This window comes from Scleropages formosus, chromosome 7 (assembly GCF_900964775.1).
Source record: "Scleropages formosus chromosome 7, fSclFor1.1, whole genome shotgun sequence".
Taxonomy (NCBI): Eukaryota; Metazoa; Chordata; class Actinopteri; order Osteoglossiformes; family Osteoglossidae; genus Scleropages; species Scleropages formosus.
Genome location: NC_041812.1, coordinates 12,716,944 through 12,732,805, shown reverse-complemented (window position 1 = coordinate 12,732,805; position 15,862 = coordinate 12,716,944). Strand labels below are relative to the sequence as shown.

Here is a 15,862-nt window from a genome sequence, read left to right as displayed (position 1 = left end):
GGCCTGGATCTCAGAGGAAAACTGGAGTATTTAATGAAGATGTCACATCCCCGTGAGTTGAGGAGGGAGAGGCACCTCTAAGTGCTTTTCTACCGGAAACCTGCAATGCAGTGCTGTCGCTCAACATCTTGAAGGTCCACAGGGCGTTGGGTCCACTGCTGCCTGTGCACCAGCAGAGCCTGGACATCCAAAACTCCGCAGCCATTCCTATCAACAACCTCCCGAGATGTTTATAGGTAAGCCAGGAGCCCTAATGGGTGTCGGCGGGATCGGGCAACTTCGCACCGCCCTCACCGTCCTGAAAGACTCTCTCCACGTTGAGGCCGTAAGTTGAGCACGTCTCGTAGTACGTGGAGCGCTTCAGGTCGTTGGACAGCTTCCGGGCCCGTGAGTCATCGATGACCCTGGGGTTCGTGGCGCTGATGGCATCTTTGGGGAGCACAGCAAAGAGAGAACGGTCAATATCATCACGCCGTGAGCCATCACGGGGCCACGCCTCCAGGGGGGACGGGGTCAGTCTTACGGCTCTGAATAAATCATAAACGACAAACATCCGAAGAGAAAAACAAAACGGCAAATACAGTAACAACAATCGTTATTTTAAAATACCACTTCTGGTTTTGCCAGTTTACTGGCGTCGGCCCTAGACGCAGAAGGCCGAACGCTGCCGGGACGGAGGAAGGCGCTCTCACCTTGCGTGCCCACCAGCACCATCGGCACGTCGGACGTGTTCCTGTAGCTGGAAAGCCGCAAGAAATAGTTGTACACAGTCTGAAAGCTGATCTCATCCTCCAAGCTGAAGACGAAGACCACGGCGTCCACCCAGGCTGCGAACTGAGGGGGGGGGGGGGGGGACAAGCGGAGGGCGGTGAGGGTCCGCGCCGAAAACGGCGCGCGACGGCTGGCGGGGCCACACGCGAGACAGGGTCGCAGCGTCACACCGCGCTCAAGGATGAGTCACGACAGACATACGGACAAGAGGAGCACGGCATCAACGCGACTGTCAGCAGTTACTTTATTAAGGAAGCCGACAAGCGTTTCAGCTTTCTATCACCGACACCCGTAACTTCATTTTAAACAAGAGCAGGCGGTAGGAGATCGCGTCCATGTCCGGGTGTCTAGCATTCTCAGCGACTACAGTAAAATCTAGCCCACAACCAACAACATTGTGCTGTTCATAGAATATGTTAAAAAATATAGCAAACAAGCTGGTTTCTAAGTGTACGCACCTCTGACAGCTGTCATGTGGCCAAAGACCGATGAGATTACTACTTTACTACTTAACTACTTGTCACGGCTGGTTAGTGGGAATTAATCGCTTCGCTACCTTATACATTCACATTATTATGTAGTTACATTATTTTCTAATTATCGTGTAAAATAATACAAAAAACAGCATATGTACAAAATCAATACAGTAATTGTACAAAGTATCAAAGCATCTAAACACTGTCCTACTGGCCTTGTGTTACGTTATGCAGAAGGATTTTTCAGCAGGGTTTTTCACACTACGTACGATGGTACGGGCACAGCTGGCAGCGTAGTGGTTAGAGCTGCTGCCCGTGGGACCAGAAGTTGCAGGTTCGAATCCCACCTCCAGATGTAGAACCCCTCAGGAAGGTACCTACCCAAAATTGCTCCACGGTCTTATTTCATAACTGCCCAGTAGGGGGCAGTATGACAACCCAGAAAGAGGTTTACAGACATTTTCCCTGTGTCAGACAAATAAAAGCGCCCTCCACCACTCTCGGGTGGTCTGTTGTCAGGAACGTAACCCCAACAGTAAGAAGACAAATGAGTTTGAGTTTAAGTGACGTCCACAATTCCTCCTAAAGGTCTTGTTGCATAAACGTTTGGACAGATAAATCAGACGCAGAAAAAGGCGCTGCAGGATGAAATCTGACACGGAAAGGTTGCACGTTTCAGAAGATCCGCCCACCCCACCACTACAGAGCCCAAATAACAAGGTCTTGTTTGATGCTCCAGAAATGGAAGGGGGGTTAAAGCCAATACCTCATCACCGCAGTAAAAGTCTCACAATTCTTGCGAACTCCACGGGCTATGATCGCTGAGAGCATTTCAAGATAAAGGAAGCGGGGGTACGAGAGAAAAGAAGATTTAAAATCAGTACCTGCAGTTCGGGGGGTCCACCCTCGTCTCTGATGAGGAGCAGGTAGCTCTGTCCATCGACGACGATCTCCTTCTTGAACCTTCCACCTGAAGGGGGTGTCAATGGCGTTAGAGAGCGCACGCCAAGAGGACCGTGTTAACGGGCTTCGTAAACATCTCAACGGAAACGGTTACGCTTGGGGTAACGGCCGTGCAGCCGCGGCGTGGGAAACGGCCTTACTGTGATTTTATGTGCTGAACAAGAGAACAAATGCCCTCTCTCAAGGATTCAGTTACGGCGCTGGAGAGGTGCAGCAATTCACACGTCAGTGGACAGGAACAGCTCCACGCTGCTGAGCTCAATTTCTTAATAAGATAAGATCATGGCTGCACACTGATCCAGGCAGGGGCTTTGAGAGTTCGCTTATCAGGGGATGTTGTACTGTTGTACGGATCTCTCTCGGGTTCCCTGGTGCTCCAGCCAGCCTGGCTAACTAAGCATCCCCAGCGATCATCTCAAATCACATATGATCCCAATTTTTCTTGCAAGGGTGCGCTGGATCAGGGGTCTTCGGTGCACGAGAGGCTCCTCCAACTCCTCCCTACACCATTTCAAACAGCAGCCCCAGAAAGCCGTCACTGAGGGCTGGTAGCTAAGCGATCCAATGCCCAATTGCGGCTCTGGCACTCCAGGGCTGTCCGTAAAATCCTGTTCCACCACATGGTCTTTTGTCACCAAAAGTCTTGCGAAAAAAGGCACAAATTGAGAAAGAACAATGTCACAGTTATAGGAAGTGACATCACGCTCCCAGAAAAGGGTAACGCGTCAGGCTTATCCGGCACTCGGCACCGCGTGTTCCCGAGCTCCAGCCCCCCGGAGGAGCCTCCACGCAGCCCAGACAGCGAGAGATTAGCTGCCGCGGACGGAAATCACGGCGTTTCGGCTCCGTAATAGAATGATAAGCATCGCAGCGCCACGGCAGCCTGCAGAAGCAGATACCAGGGGATGAGAGATAAAAGGAGCGAAGACGGAGCCGAGCATCTCGAACTCATCCGCAATCCCGGCTCCACCGAAAGCCCGAGGTTACATATTCCTGACATGAGTTCTGGTGAGACGGTAGATGCATAATAGGATACGGAGAGGCAGAGATACCAGAAATTAGAATTGAGATTTGAATACTGCAGAACTTCACAGCGTAAAAGATTTACGAAACAGACTTTGCCAATTCGAGACAGCGAGAAGGAGGTCCGGTGCAAGTTCTCTGCGATGCACAGCGCTCCAAAGACTGATCTATAACATTGTGTACCCGCTGTCCTCATCTGGCACCGACACAGTACCTGTACGTAAAGCCCTGCAGAGCACAGATCCGATGAGAACAGGTGTCACGTTATGTCAATCGTGTTTTTGTTAAAGAGGAAATCAGTCTTTGTTTATATACACACACACACACACACACACAATGCAGCCACCTTACACATAATAAGCTGACTCTAAGGCTATAATTACTCACTCTCTGATTTAAACTCCAACTGGTGTTTACACCCGGAATTCGTGTAACAAACAGAAATCTGGCATGTTTTAGATCTGGTGCCACGCACAGGCTGCGCCCCGAATCGGATACGCGGGGAGCCCGAGTCCGGGTTCGAGAGCGCATACCATTACATGCAGACCACCGCAGCTGCCAGTCTTCACTCTCAGCATGGAGACGGGCTGCGGGCAGCTTCCGGGAGACTTGTGACCGACCTTGGCCACGATGAAGGTCACGCAACAACACTGGAGCGACTCGCATGACTCACGAGTAAAACCAGATTTCTCACACGGCGCTTCTCTGACGGGAAAGGTGCTCCGAGGAGCGAAGAAAGGGCGGGAAGCAGAGAGCAGCGGCGAGAACCATGTGACGAAGACCTCCTGCGGACCCGCTCTCTCGGTCGAGGCGGCGGCGAACCGAGGGGCCGCGCAACGAATCGCGAAGATAGAAAGTGGAATCGTGGGGGGGGGGGGGGGGGGCGAGGGGAAAAACCATTTACTCCTAAACAAGACCCTCGTGCGCACGGAATGAGAGTGTGTCGCGTTGTCGTGGCGACGCGCTCAGGACCTCTGCGGCAGACGCTGCACGGGAACCTTTTCAAAGCGAACGCTTTCGGAAAATCCTCTCCCCCCCAGTCGAGGAACATTCTGCTCTGCTTTCCTGCCTTCTGTCATCCATTTTCAGAGCACTAATTAAGCTTGTACATTTTTTTCCCTTTCTTTCTTTCAGCAGAAAAAAATGCCAGCAACTAATTATGCGTTTCATGTTGCAATGGGCTATAATTAGGCACAAAATGAGAGAACACACTGGTATCGGAGGCCGACGCTTAACCGTTAGCGTGCCGTCGCAAGGAGGCGGGAGAGAGGCCGTTGACCCGAAGCAAAGGACGGCAGCAAAAATATTCCTGCATGACCGACATTAAAACTTTTTCCATTTAGAGTCGCTCTACGAAATCACAATGTTTCGTAAAGTTTCATTTGCCGGGACAATTATTGAAATAAATCTGCATCCATTTCCATTGCATTTCAGAAATGTCGTCGCATGTTCAAGCATCAAAATGCTTTGACTATTAATACAGATTATTTTAGAGGAAAGTAAATCCCGTGGGACTGATTTCTTTTTACATTTAACTATCAAGAATGTTGTTCACCTGACGTCATCGCATGCTAAACAGACGGTAAAAATCACATCTGCATTGCAGAACTGTCCCGCAGTTTCTGGATTGTTGCCACTTTTTTCTTTGATGTTTCTCGCTGTCATTGGAAACACCAATTCTCTATGAACCAGGACATCCAGCTCCTGTTGCTGTTACTCCATCTTACGTCAGTAATTGGCAAAGAAAGACTAACAGATGAAAAGGATTTCAGAGTCTCCGACGCATCCTTCCCCGTCTCCTTTGATGTGCAGTGAAACTGACATACGGCCACTTAAATTTCAAGTGAAACAAGGAAAAACATTAATCATACCAAAATAATAATAAATCCAAAATACACATCTCTGATAAGCACTGGTAAAAGATGGGGCACTGCGCTCAAAGACCCGATTCAAGCCAATTTCTGTGTATCCAAAGATGAAGCCAAGAGTCTTTTTCTGGTGTAACAGTTATAAATATTACCTCTCACAAATACCATTCCCATTATGTTGAAATAACTTTAAAATAAAAGATTTTCAGCCATGATGAGACCACACCCCCTGCCACAGCCTCTCCCTAAAGCGAAGAACAGTGCGGACGAACAGTGCAAAACGCTCTTACTCACCTTCCGGAGATTCCTCCTGGACATACGTTCCTGTGAGGTACCGGTGGACCAGGGCAGACTTCCCGCTCGACAGGTTACCCACAATGCCCTGCCAAGGATATAAAAATTAACTAATCCAACAATCCGCCCAAGAATATCCAGCATGTTATATCATTCGTGCCTAAACTGGTCCACTATCATGAGAGCCTCAGTCAATCAGAACAAATGGAACGTTCAGCACATGAATGAGACAAGAAGTCATTAGCTTTGTTTTTGGAGCAGCCCGACAGCTTCCCTTGTGACATCGAGTGGGTACACTGGATGTAATTTACATTTCCTGACATGCCGGCAGAAGGTACACAGAAAAATGATAAATAAACTATACTGCAAAAATAAATCTGAGGAAAATATGAATAAATGCTTTTTTCTACATTGCATCAGTATGAACAGCATGTTCGTGAATGTATTCTGCACTTCAAAGGCGGCGTCCCTTTATAAGGCGAGACAAAGCAACGTATTAATGAGACTTCTCATGTGTTTTTTCCCCTTCGCATCCAGTTTGTTAAGAAATATGAAGGGATAATCACAGTGCCGTTTCACCAATGTGCAGCTGAGCAAACGGCATGGTGCCGGCAGTCAGCACTTGTTTGACTACACAATCGTTTGCGTTTGAGGGCTGCGCCATTGCCGCCTCCTTCAACCCGTCTGTGTTGTTTTGCGTAAACCTTCCTCTAGGGACATCCCTGACGTGGCGTTGGAGGGCCGGAGGGCAGCAGTGCCAGTGTTTTAAACCCCTAGATGGCTATGGAGATGGGCGCCGAGGAGGGGTGCGGCACCCTTCCAACTGAGCACCTCCCCAGGTGTCCCTATGGTGTTTCAACACAGTGTGATGCCATTTGGCATGCATGCTGCGCCAGGCCAGGATGCAGCAGAGGTAACAAACTGATTTATTCCTGCTCGCTTGTGAAGAATCCGCCACACATCTGGCGCCTGGTATTTTAATTCTGAGGTGCAGGACTGAATCCCTAATGACACAGATTTAGCTCAGGAACTTGGGCGTTTCTCACCAAAGAGCGGAACTGATAGTCAGCACAACAACCGATATGTAATTTCACAAACAAGTAGTTTCCTGCTGGTCTACACTCTATTTTTCTAACCTCGCAGTAAAACATACCAAAATCATTAGAAACGGAACCTTGGAGCAATTTTGGTCAGCGTTATTTACTGAATACATAGCAAAAGCGATATCAGCAGAGGGCACGTGACAGGGGTGCATCATTGCACCCACAAAACATTATGGTAACTACACCGAAGTGCCCATCTCTCCCCACTTTTTTGCACTTTTCTGCTTCTTTACACTGTATATCAAGATACTGTATGAACATTGGGGTTAGAGGTCATGGGTAGAGGAACTGCCACAGCAGCAGAGCATAAGGAACGAGAGGAGGACAAGGCGGACGGGCATCAGAAAGACCACCCGCCACACGAGTTGAGCAGTTGTGGCGCGACAGCAGAGTTGTGTCCGGGCAGGAAGTTTGTAGCACGAAGGCAAGAAGAACACACACCCTAGGCAGACCGCCGCAGGCAATGCCGTGTTTACCTGCCGTGGAAATACTTGGGAGTTTTAAGGGATGTATGCAGATGCTCCCGTGTCTCTTTGAAGGAAAACGCCAGGAGAAAGGCTTGCCGGATCAGACGCTCACAACGTAAGTCTCCGTTCTAACAGCTTTCAAGGGTGTAACGTCTGCAACTGCTTCCTGGATATTACAGGAGATAAACTACGTTCTGAAGGTAAACTACTTGCAGGCAATTAAAAGATTTGGAACTATAAGCTATAATTTCCGCTCCCTTTCCTATCAATTAGCTTGCAACTGTCAAAAACCCTGGTTCATCACACCAAAGCCACATGCACTGTGCACCACGGGTGGCAACTGTAGGTGGATTGAACCTCTGTAACCTGAAATCTGTTGATGTGTGTTTCTAAAAAAGCTGGGAGGCTATCAAGAGGACCCGCTGTGGGTTCAGGTTCTGATTCCGCCAGGAGTGAACCAGCTCACTAGGTACAGTATGTGGAGTTCACGTGGGCCCCTAGATTCAAAGGCGGATTCCTTGGGGTCGCTACTGGACACAAACTACGAATGAGGTCCACCGTAAAGACCTGCAAAGAGGATGCTGAACTCCACCAAGACCAGGTGTCTCCTGCTCAGTTTCTAGTGATCCCAGGGAAAACTGAGCTGGATATCCATGGGCTCTTTCTCAAAATGGTGCAGCACGCTTTAAGCAGTACAGTTGCACTGCAAAGGCTAAAGGATCCATTATCAGAGTCGACCTGAGGGATGTCAACACCTTCAGACAGGTGAAAAAGAAATTAAACCAAGTTAGCTCAGTTTATGATAAATCCCAGAAGAGAAGGCTTTTACCTCCAATTTCAATAATCAAAATGAATATTTAGTTTTGGCTCTATTTCACAGAAGATGGTGAGAACAACATTAAAAAATATATTTTTTAGGTTAAAAACAATATTTAAATTTTTAAGTCATGTGCAATTTCCCTCTGGGATTAATAAAGTTTTCATTAATGCATTCATTCATTCATTCATTCTAAATTAATGCTTCAGATGAAATCACCTGACTTTGGATTCGCATCTTATGCAGAAACATGAAAAATACACCTGTGGGCCCATTTCAGGCGTACATAACGGACGCAAGCTGCGTTCAGGTGCTTCTCCGCTGATGTGTCTCCCTGATTCCATCATCGACAAAGAGCTCCTCCCCTGGAAGGCGCCTGCTAATTGCCCACCGCCCATCCGACAGTATGCCCCGCCCACAATGCGGAGCCAGAGACAAGTGGATAATACACTTGGAGTCCCTGGGAGAGAAGTTCTAATTACAGGCAGATTCGTCTGTGTCGGCAGTTCTGCGATTGCAGGGTTTATTTCTGGGTTAATTTCTGGGTTCGGCAGAATTCCTCCCGCTGTTCAGCAGCGCCGATTACCTGCCGGGCCCCATCACCTGCCTGGCCCAAAAATGCCACTCACTGTCAGGGTCCCAGTCCCATCGCCATGCCAACGCATCTAATTACACTCACCTGCTTCGCGCTATGGCACGGGCGTGCCTCAGTGCGTGCCCGTGCTCCTCGCCGACACAGAAGGGGGCATGTTGCTGGTGACAGGAAAGTGCGTGCAAACTCATTACGGAGCACCACCGTGGCCTTAGAGGCCGCCGCCTGCGGGGAGCCTAACCCTTCTAGTACATTCCTTAGTCCACAGAAATGAGCGAAAATGATAAGTAGAGGCTGAGGGCCAGCGCACTCACCACTTTGAGCTCCGGTACTGATCGACTTAACGTCCACTCCTGGCTGTTGACGAAGGAGTCTGGAAAAGAGCGGAGAGAAGAGTCAGCCCGACCTGATGGCAGTGCACGGTCCACGTCCAAAGTTCACCTATCTTGTGGAGATCCAGCAGTGCCGAGCACATACAGTGCAACATCGCATCCGGTGCCATGCCATAAACACAGAAGCAGTAGTTAATGCACACTTTTTACACCCGATGGTTTAAAACACTGAGCTGGAACCGAACAACCGGTCAGTGGGCAGTGAGCACGTTTTGGACTTGGATGGTTTTGTTCGCAGGTATGTACTTGCACCTCTGCGTATCTCTGCGTGTACGTGTGTATCTACGTGCGTGTAAATGTTTTCGGGTGTATGCACGCATCCCTGGAGATGAACACACAGCTATTGAGACATAGTTACCCAGGTAGAGGGAACTGTAAACCATATGGAACCACGCGGGGGAGAGGTGGTGTCAGTCAGGTTGCGGTCCACATACGACTTTAAAGTATTGATCTTGTGCAACCGCAGCTCCTGGGGCTCACACACTGCCTACACACCTCTAGTTACTCTTCCACCTCCCGGGACAGCTCGCTGAGGGTCCATCCCGAGCCCACGACAGCGAGGGAAGGCTGTGCTTCCCCGCAGGAGCGTGTGCCGTACCGAAGCGAGAGCGAGCCCGACCGCACCTGGGGCGAGTTCAGCCATAATTGGGAGTGTAAACAAACTGCACTCCATGCTCAATGGTTTAAGATGTGGTGACCTGGGAGGCAGGTCTGCTGAAGCTGTCACGTCCTATTAGAGGGTGAGCGAGAGCGAAGCGGGCCGGGCAAATGGGACCGTTCCTCTTAATGATGGAACTTCACAGGGCCACAGCAACGCAGGCTGAAGCGGAGCGGGAGACAGCGGTTAGAAGGAGCCCTAATGAGCGGAGAGGCTCGGGGAGGGTTGCGGTAATGCACGCGTGCTCTACGGACCGGCAGAAAGTCAGCAGAAAAAAAGGAGAACAAACACTAATAATAAAAAACATGCTATCTTGGGCTCCTGTGCCTTTTTCGAGAGCAACCTGTCTTTTGAGAGCGAGCTCGGTGGGGAGCCCTGGAGAAGGCTCTCTAAGAGCGATGAAAACCAAACAGGTCGCTTTCAATTTTTCTAACTAATGGGAGCTGGAAATGTCACCATCAGACGTGAAACAAACATTTGCACGGAAGCCAGTGACCCGCAGCATTTGCCGAACGTTCACCGAAGATACGGATGGATCTGAAGTTTGGCTTGCCGAAACGTTAGAGAGAGGCAGTCAAGTCGGAACCGGCGAAAGGCCCACGTATAGCTGATATAAGCCACTTGGACGAGAGGTGCGGCGGGAAAGCGGATACACATCTTATCGGAAAGCGAACTGCACCTCAACACCGTTTTGCTCGGCTTTTCTCCCTTGTAATTACATCTCAAAACACGGTTCGATTAAATAACTCATGTCTCTCTATGTTCTGACCTGTTTTAGGAGGACAGAGAAGATTTTTTTCCCCTAATAATTCACCCCCTTTCCCGCTCGGATAGTTTACGCCGGAATGCCGTGACCTTCCGCAAAGGTGCTGGAACAAAACGGTTGCCTTTGTGAACGAAGCGGGGTTTCGGATCGTGAGGATTATCCGCCGTCAAACAAGTGAGCTCAGCAGCACTTTGCTACTCAGAGGTGATGTGTGGAACCACTCTGAGACAGGCAGCCATTGTTCCCTTCGACATGCCGAGACACGGAAAACCAGGTAAAACCGCGCTCGAGTTCGGGTTCGCGACCCCTCAACGCCACCTTATCTCGACGCTTCCCATTTCCCCACATAATTGTCTCTGGTCCACCGCAGACTGAATTTCCCGCTTGGAAGGCGGTGGTTGAGGTTCCTCTTGCCGACAGGACAAACAACGCAACTGGCCTTTCGGGGCATCTGTCGGAGGTGACAGCGTAACACAACCGTTTGCGGTTCTTCGGCTCGGCTCCGATCTGATCTTACCGGGCCCTCCACGGCACAGACGCCGGACCCCGGAACAAGGAGCCCGAGTCGGCGTGATGCTCTTAAAAGCATGCTGCTCTGCGCTCTTAAATCTCCATCTTTTCAAAGTCTGGCTCTCCGAAGAAGCAATGCACTGAACCCCATCGCCTTTAAAAAGTGCGGGAAGGGCACACAAAACATCAATCTTCACCGAGATCCCGGTTACACCCGGTTAGGCCTGGCTGGGCTCTCCTTCCCAGGGCCTGAATTACCTGCTCTTCACATGGGTTCAAGCATGTTGAGACACGAGGACAAGCGCTCGGGTCCACGCCGTGTTTTTGCAAACGTACAAGGTGTGACTTTCTCAAGATCATCGCCCTTTTACTGCAGTAATTGCCCATGTTTCAGACCAAAATGCATTTTGAGGCAACACAAAAGGTTCACTCCCAAATATGACCACATGTTTTCCTCGCAAAACTTGCAGTAAGCATGGGGTGTGTTGGAAGAGGACCGTCTGCTCTCACCGATTGCATCGCCAATTAGGGAGCACTGCTTTTCCAAGCGTTCGCTCATCTATTTAAAAATATGGTTGAAATAATGGTAAACAAAATTATTTCAACAGGTTCATTTATGACTTTGCATATATATGCTGTATTTCAATGTAACTTGATTTGGCTCTGGTTTCTGGTTGTGTGAGATGGCCTTAGCAGGAGCACAACCAGAAAGGTGTACCGAGGCCAGGTAAACTGCTCACATTACCTGCTAATCCCTCCAGATACCTGCCAATTGCTAGTTACCTGGTAATCCCTCCTATGACAGAGATTAGGGATGAGATCTGCCCATTACTTGTAGAACCCAATTGTGTCGATTCGGTTACCACAATCTACACACGCAACTGTAGCAAGCTCAGCAACGCGCCGTTTACACACTCGATGTGGCTGCGAAGGCCAGTTTGAGAAAGACCCATGGCGTCTGAAGCCCCTTTTACAGAACAGTAGGAATTTGACTGGTTTTGTGACTTTCAGCAGTCAATTATTTACAGAGACTCATGTTCTCTAAAGTGCAGTGTAAATACAGTAAAAAGACAGTGTTAAACTGGTGTCGTACTTCACTTCACACATCACACACACACACACACACAACTGCAGGGCCAGCACAGGACCATAAGGCCGTTAAGACCAGGCCTTATTAAGCAATGCCGTGACCTTGTATGTGCTCAAAAAAAGAAAAAAAAAAGCCCATTTTAAGCCTTCGGAGGAAGGCACAGACAATGAGCTTCCAGCTCTTACAAATGAGCCTTTCGGACTTGGAGCAGCAGAACAACTCTCACCACTGTCCCGCTTGGCTCCAAGGTCAGCCGAAGGCCAGCGAGGAGACCCCAAAATAGACACGGAGGATGAGGATGTCAGAACTTTGTCTTCCAGTTGCAATGGAAAGATCCAGTCTGAAACACTGAGGGGATTATGGGTCACGGCAGCCGCACGACTCATCCACGCCCTGCTTTGGAAGACGACCACCGGACAGCAAACGCTGCGGAACGGCCTGGATGAAGGGTCCGGAGAGGATTATGGATCCGTGGGTCTCGGAGACACAATGGAAGGACCCCGCCCAGGTGTTAACTGGCACGCTCACGTGATTTCTGGGGTTGATGAAGCAGGGCTCCAAAAGCCCTCAAGGTTAAAACCCTTCCAGCTGTAATCCACAAGGTCCAAACATCAGAATAACCCCAAGGCCTACAAAACTAAATTCTACTCATGGGGCCAGGGGCAGAGAATCGGCCTCTTTCAGCGCCTACCTGTTCACGACGTCTGTCATTCGCTAAATCCTGTCTGTGGGTTTCGTGGTGACAAAATTACAAAATATACATTACAGAACATTTAGATAACACTTTTATCAAATTAATTTTTAGCTAATGCCGATGTCCAGCTTAACAAGCTGTTGAAAAGAAGATAATAAACCAGAATGTGCAAACAGCAGCATCGGGGAGAACTAGCAAAATCTAATAATTAGTTTTGTGATCACTCCAGGGTAACGGCAACAAAGACGGAAGCAAGACGACAAAAAACACAATTACGTAAACATATATAAAGAGGGCAAAAGACAGACACAAAATATTTCAGAGGTGTGATCATGCAGTGCTGCCCAGCGAGTTCCAGAAGGGCGTCCACTGAATTGATCAACTGTTCATGTTAACTGGCAATATTAAACGGTACATTTGGTCCAAGCTGTTACTACAGAAACCCGGAAAAAACCGCAACGTTAATTATGAGACGTATGCAAGACCAGCAGTCATATTCGCAACTCAGTTCTGAAGCGTGTAAAGGACAGCGGTGGCCCACTCTTCTTACAAACGGATGCGGAGCGGAAGCGACTCCAAGCCGTGGCCAACAGCTCAGATACACACAAGCGCCTTTGTCCCGCAATAACCGTAGTGCCGCGATTCTCTCATTTTCCGGCTCAGTAGCCATTTCCAGTCCTATATAAATCACAAAGAGTCTAATTCAGCCCGCGGGCCCAGGGTCGGGTCCCAACCCAGCCAAGATCGGCCCAGCCCGGCATACGGCTCCTATGCAAATGATAGACAAAAGGCTGCAGACCACAGACCGTTTCGAGTTGCATATCGCAGCGGCGGGGAGAGGGATTCTGGGTATGGCACATGTTTAAGATTTGGGGAACTCTACGGGCTGTCTGTACCCTACCGTAATAAATAAGTTCTGCCGAAACTTTGAAAAGTTAAATTACAAACCGCAGCAGTCCGTGCACGGAGGAACGAGACTGCGACGGCTAACGTCTTTCGGATAGCTACGAACGCCACTGTAATGGCACAGCGGTCCTCAAAGACGACGTGCAAACGGGTCTGTGCAGCTGCCAGGTTGCGGGACAGTGGGACCAGCCATCGTGACTTGACAGGCGTCGAAGCGTCGAAGCACAGCAGCCGGTGAACTCGTGGCGGAACGAGACACTGAACTGCACAGCAGATGAGAAACAAAACATCAGCGAAACCATGGCAACTGTAATGAGATGCTGACAGTTACAGTGATCCCATTTGCATCCCCACCCTGGATTCCACCAATCAGAGTCCAGAGAAAATCTGCTTAACTGGTTCCGAGAAGTTCACAACATAACTATTTTCATAACTAGCTGCGCTGCATTAGTTTACAGTGAATAATGAGCTCCAGTGTCTGACAGTTATTTTAGAAACATATTTAATTTAGTCATTATTCAAAGAGAGCTGTGAGATTCGCTTCCAATTTTTATGCCATATGACTAATTAAATAAAATCAATATGTATTCACTATGTAAATTATTTGCATTTCAAATTAATCTGCACCGGCGTAGCAGATTGTGTTGAAATTTCGGCCAAATCAGAGCTTTGCACATTTCAGTATTTAAGGGTTTCAACGTGGAAGCAGTTAAAAGTTATCGACATTTTTATAAACAATTAGAGAAAAAAAGACATGAGCGCCATTGTAAAATACAACCAGAGAATCAAGTGACTTTGACAGTGGAATCGAAGGAATGTTAAATGTGCCGATTCACTGAAAATGGACACCTGGCCTTTCCCCCCACGTTTACTGTCATTGCTCTCAACCGCTGCATCGTGGAGTCACAGCCGCCAGCTTCCGAGGGACCTGAACCTGAACTCGGGTGCGATTCAGCACTCGGAGTACTCGGCCCTGGGTGGGCAGGGAAGGGCAGGGCACGGCACGCCAAGCCAGCCCTCTCGGGGTGGGGGGGGTGCTGTTTTGATGAAATCTGGAAGTGCTGCTGCTCCCACACCGGTGTGACTGTACATCAAATGACGTCTCATCAAACACTTTCTGTTGCCTGGAAACAGCTGCTGTGTTGGGTTGTTTGTTCTGTGCGTAAGCATGAGGTGCAAGCCAAGAAGTGCTTTTTCTTCATAATCCTTAGAACTTCTGAATCCCTCTCATCAGTCAGGAAGGGTCTCAAACCCATCTCGTACAGAGTCACTTCTTTCCTGATCTCCTGACACCTACACGAACCTACATCCCACCATCTATCATCATCATCATCTCTGTACTGCCTATCAATTCTACCATTAATGTAATGTGTGCCGACAAGAACTATAATATTGGACAAAGTAACTGTTCTTTGATGATCAAGTTTCTGCCCCTTCATCTTTCTCTGTGTGCCGAAGCACTTTTACTTACTGAGCTGTATGTCACTTAAAAGGAAAGCTGCAAATGTTCATGCCGTAAGGTCAAACTTGTGGTTGAAGAAAAGCAAGGAACTCCAGTATGCCAAAGTATGTTTTAAATCATTTCCATACCAAGTCATGAACATATCAACACTGGCATGTTTCTATCTTCTTTAAAATTTGTCTTTAGAGCCACACTCTAAAAATTTCAAAAAAGACAAATGTACATATGGTAACAAGCTATGCTGAAGATCTGTTAGAAGAACAAGCCAATGAAAATGTTCCTGATCGGCCATGACAATGCCGTCCAGTAAAAGTATATTTCGCAACTTAAACATCCAGGGGTTTTTTTTTTTTTTTTTTTTTTATTTAGACCCAAATTATGGTACCATATGCAAATCAGATGGATTCTTCCTTTAGGGTCTTCAGAGTGCACAACAAAGACCTGTGTTTGTTGCATTGTTTTTGTATATTTTTCCATGATTGCCTTGTGTCTGTAAAGCGAGATTTTTTTGTGCTCTGTTCCAATCTGATTGTTTTCTTGCCAGAATTCGCTCCTATCCCTTGTGACACAACATTTGCGCGGGTCACCCGCATAATCACTTGCAATTATCGCAGCATCTCAACGCCCCATGGACAATGCAAAGGCTTGTCGAAGGGACACACCCTTATCTGGATAAGCCGCGGACCCACAGAACAGCCTCCCCCTTATCTCCGAGGAAGTGTTATTACAGCAGTCCCCCAGGAGACACTCATTCAGCAGAACGCTTGCAAGAACACTTGAGAAGAAGCTGGAAGTAAGATGACAACAGAGAGACGCCGTTCCGGTGCCGGGTGCGAGGAGCGGGAGGTGTGTGGGTCACACTGAAGAAAGATGATCCCGCAGCCCCCAGCTTGTTAGAAAAACAGAGCTTATTAAGTGACTGAAGAGATCGTCATCCCAGCTTCCCGTCGCCGAGAGGAACAAAGAATGGGCTCTTTCAGGCAGGGGCACTGGCACGGAAGAGGAGAGAC

General features: G+C 48.6%; 1 protein-coding gene across 2 annotated transcripts in view; it reads right to left on the bottom strand.

Moving 5' to 3' along the window:
* agap3 (ArfGAP with GTPase domain, ankyrin repeat and PH domain 3) overlaps nucleotides 1–15,862 on the bottom strand; it is a 139,814-nt gene that overhangs the window by 58,711 nt on the left and 65,241 nt on the right. For both annotated transcript variants that reach the window (XM_029253789.1, XM_029253788.1), the window contains exons 2-6: nucleotides 8,689–8,747; nucleotides 5,396–5,483; nucleotides 2,132–2,217; nucleotides 693–834; nucleotides 295–429 (exon numbers count right to left, since the gene is read on the bottom strand). In XM_029253789.1, coding sequence (XP_029109622.1) covers nucleotides 295–429; nucleotides 693–834; nucleotides 2,132–2,217; nucleotides 5,396–5,483; nucleotides 8,689–8,747 — 510 coding nt within the window. The remainder of the gene's footprint in view (nucleotides 1–294; nucleotides 430–692; nucleotides 835–2,131; nucleotides 2,218–5,395; nucleotides 5,484–8,688; nucleotides 8,748–15,862) is intronic.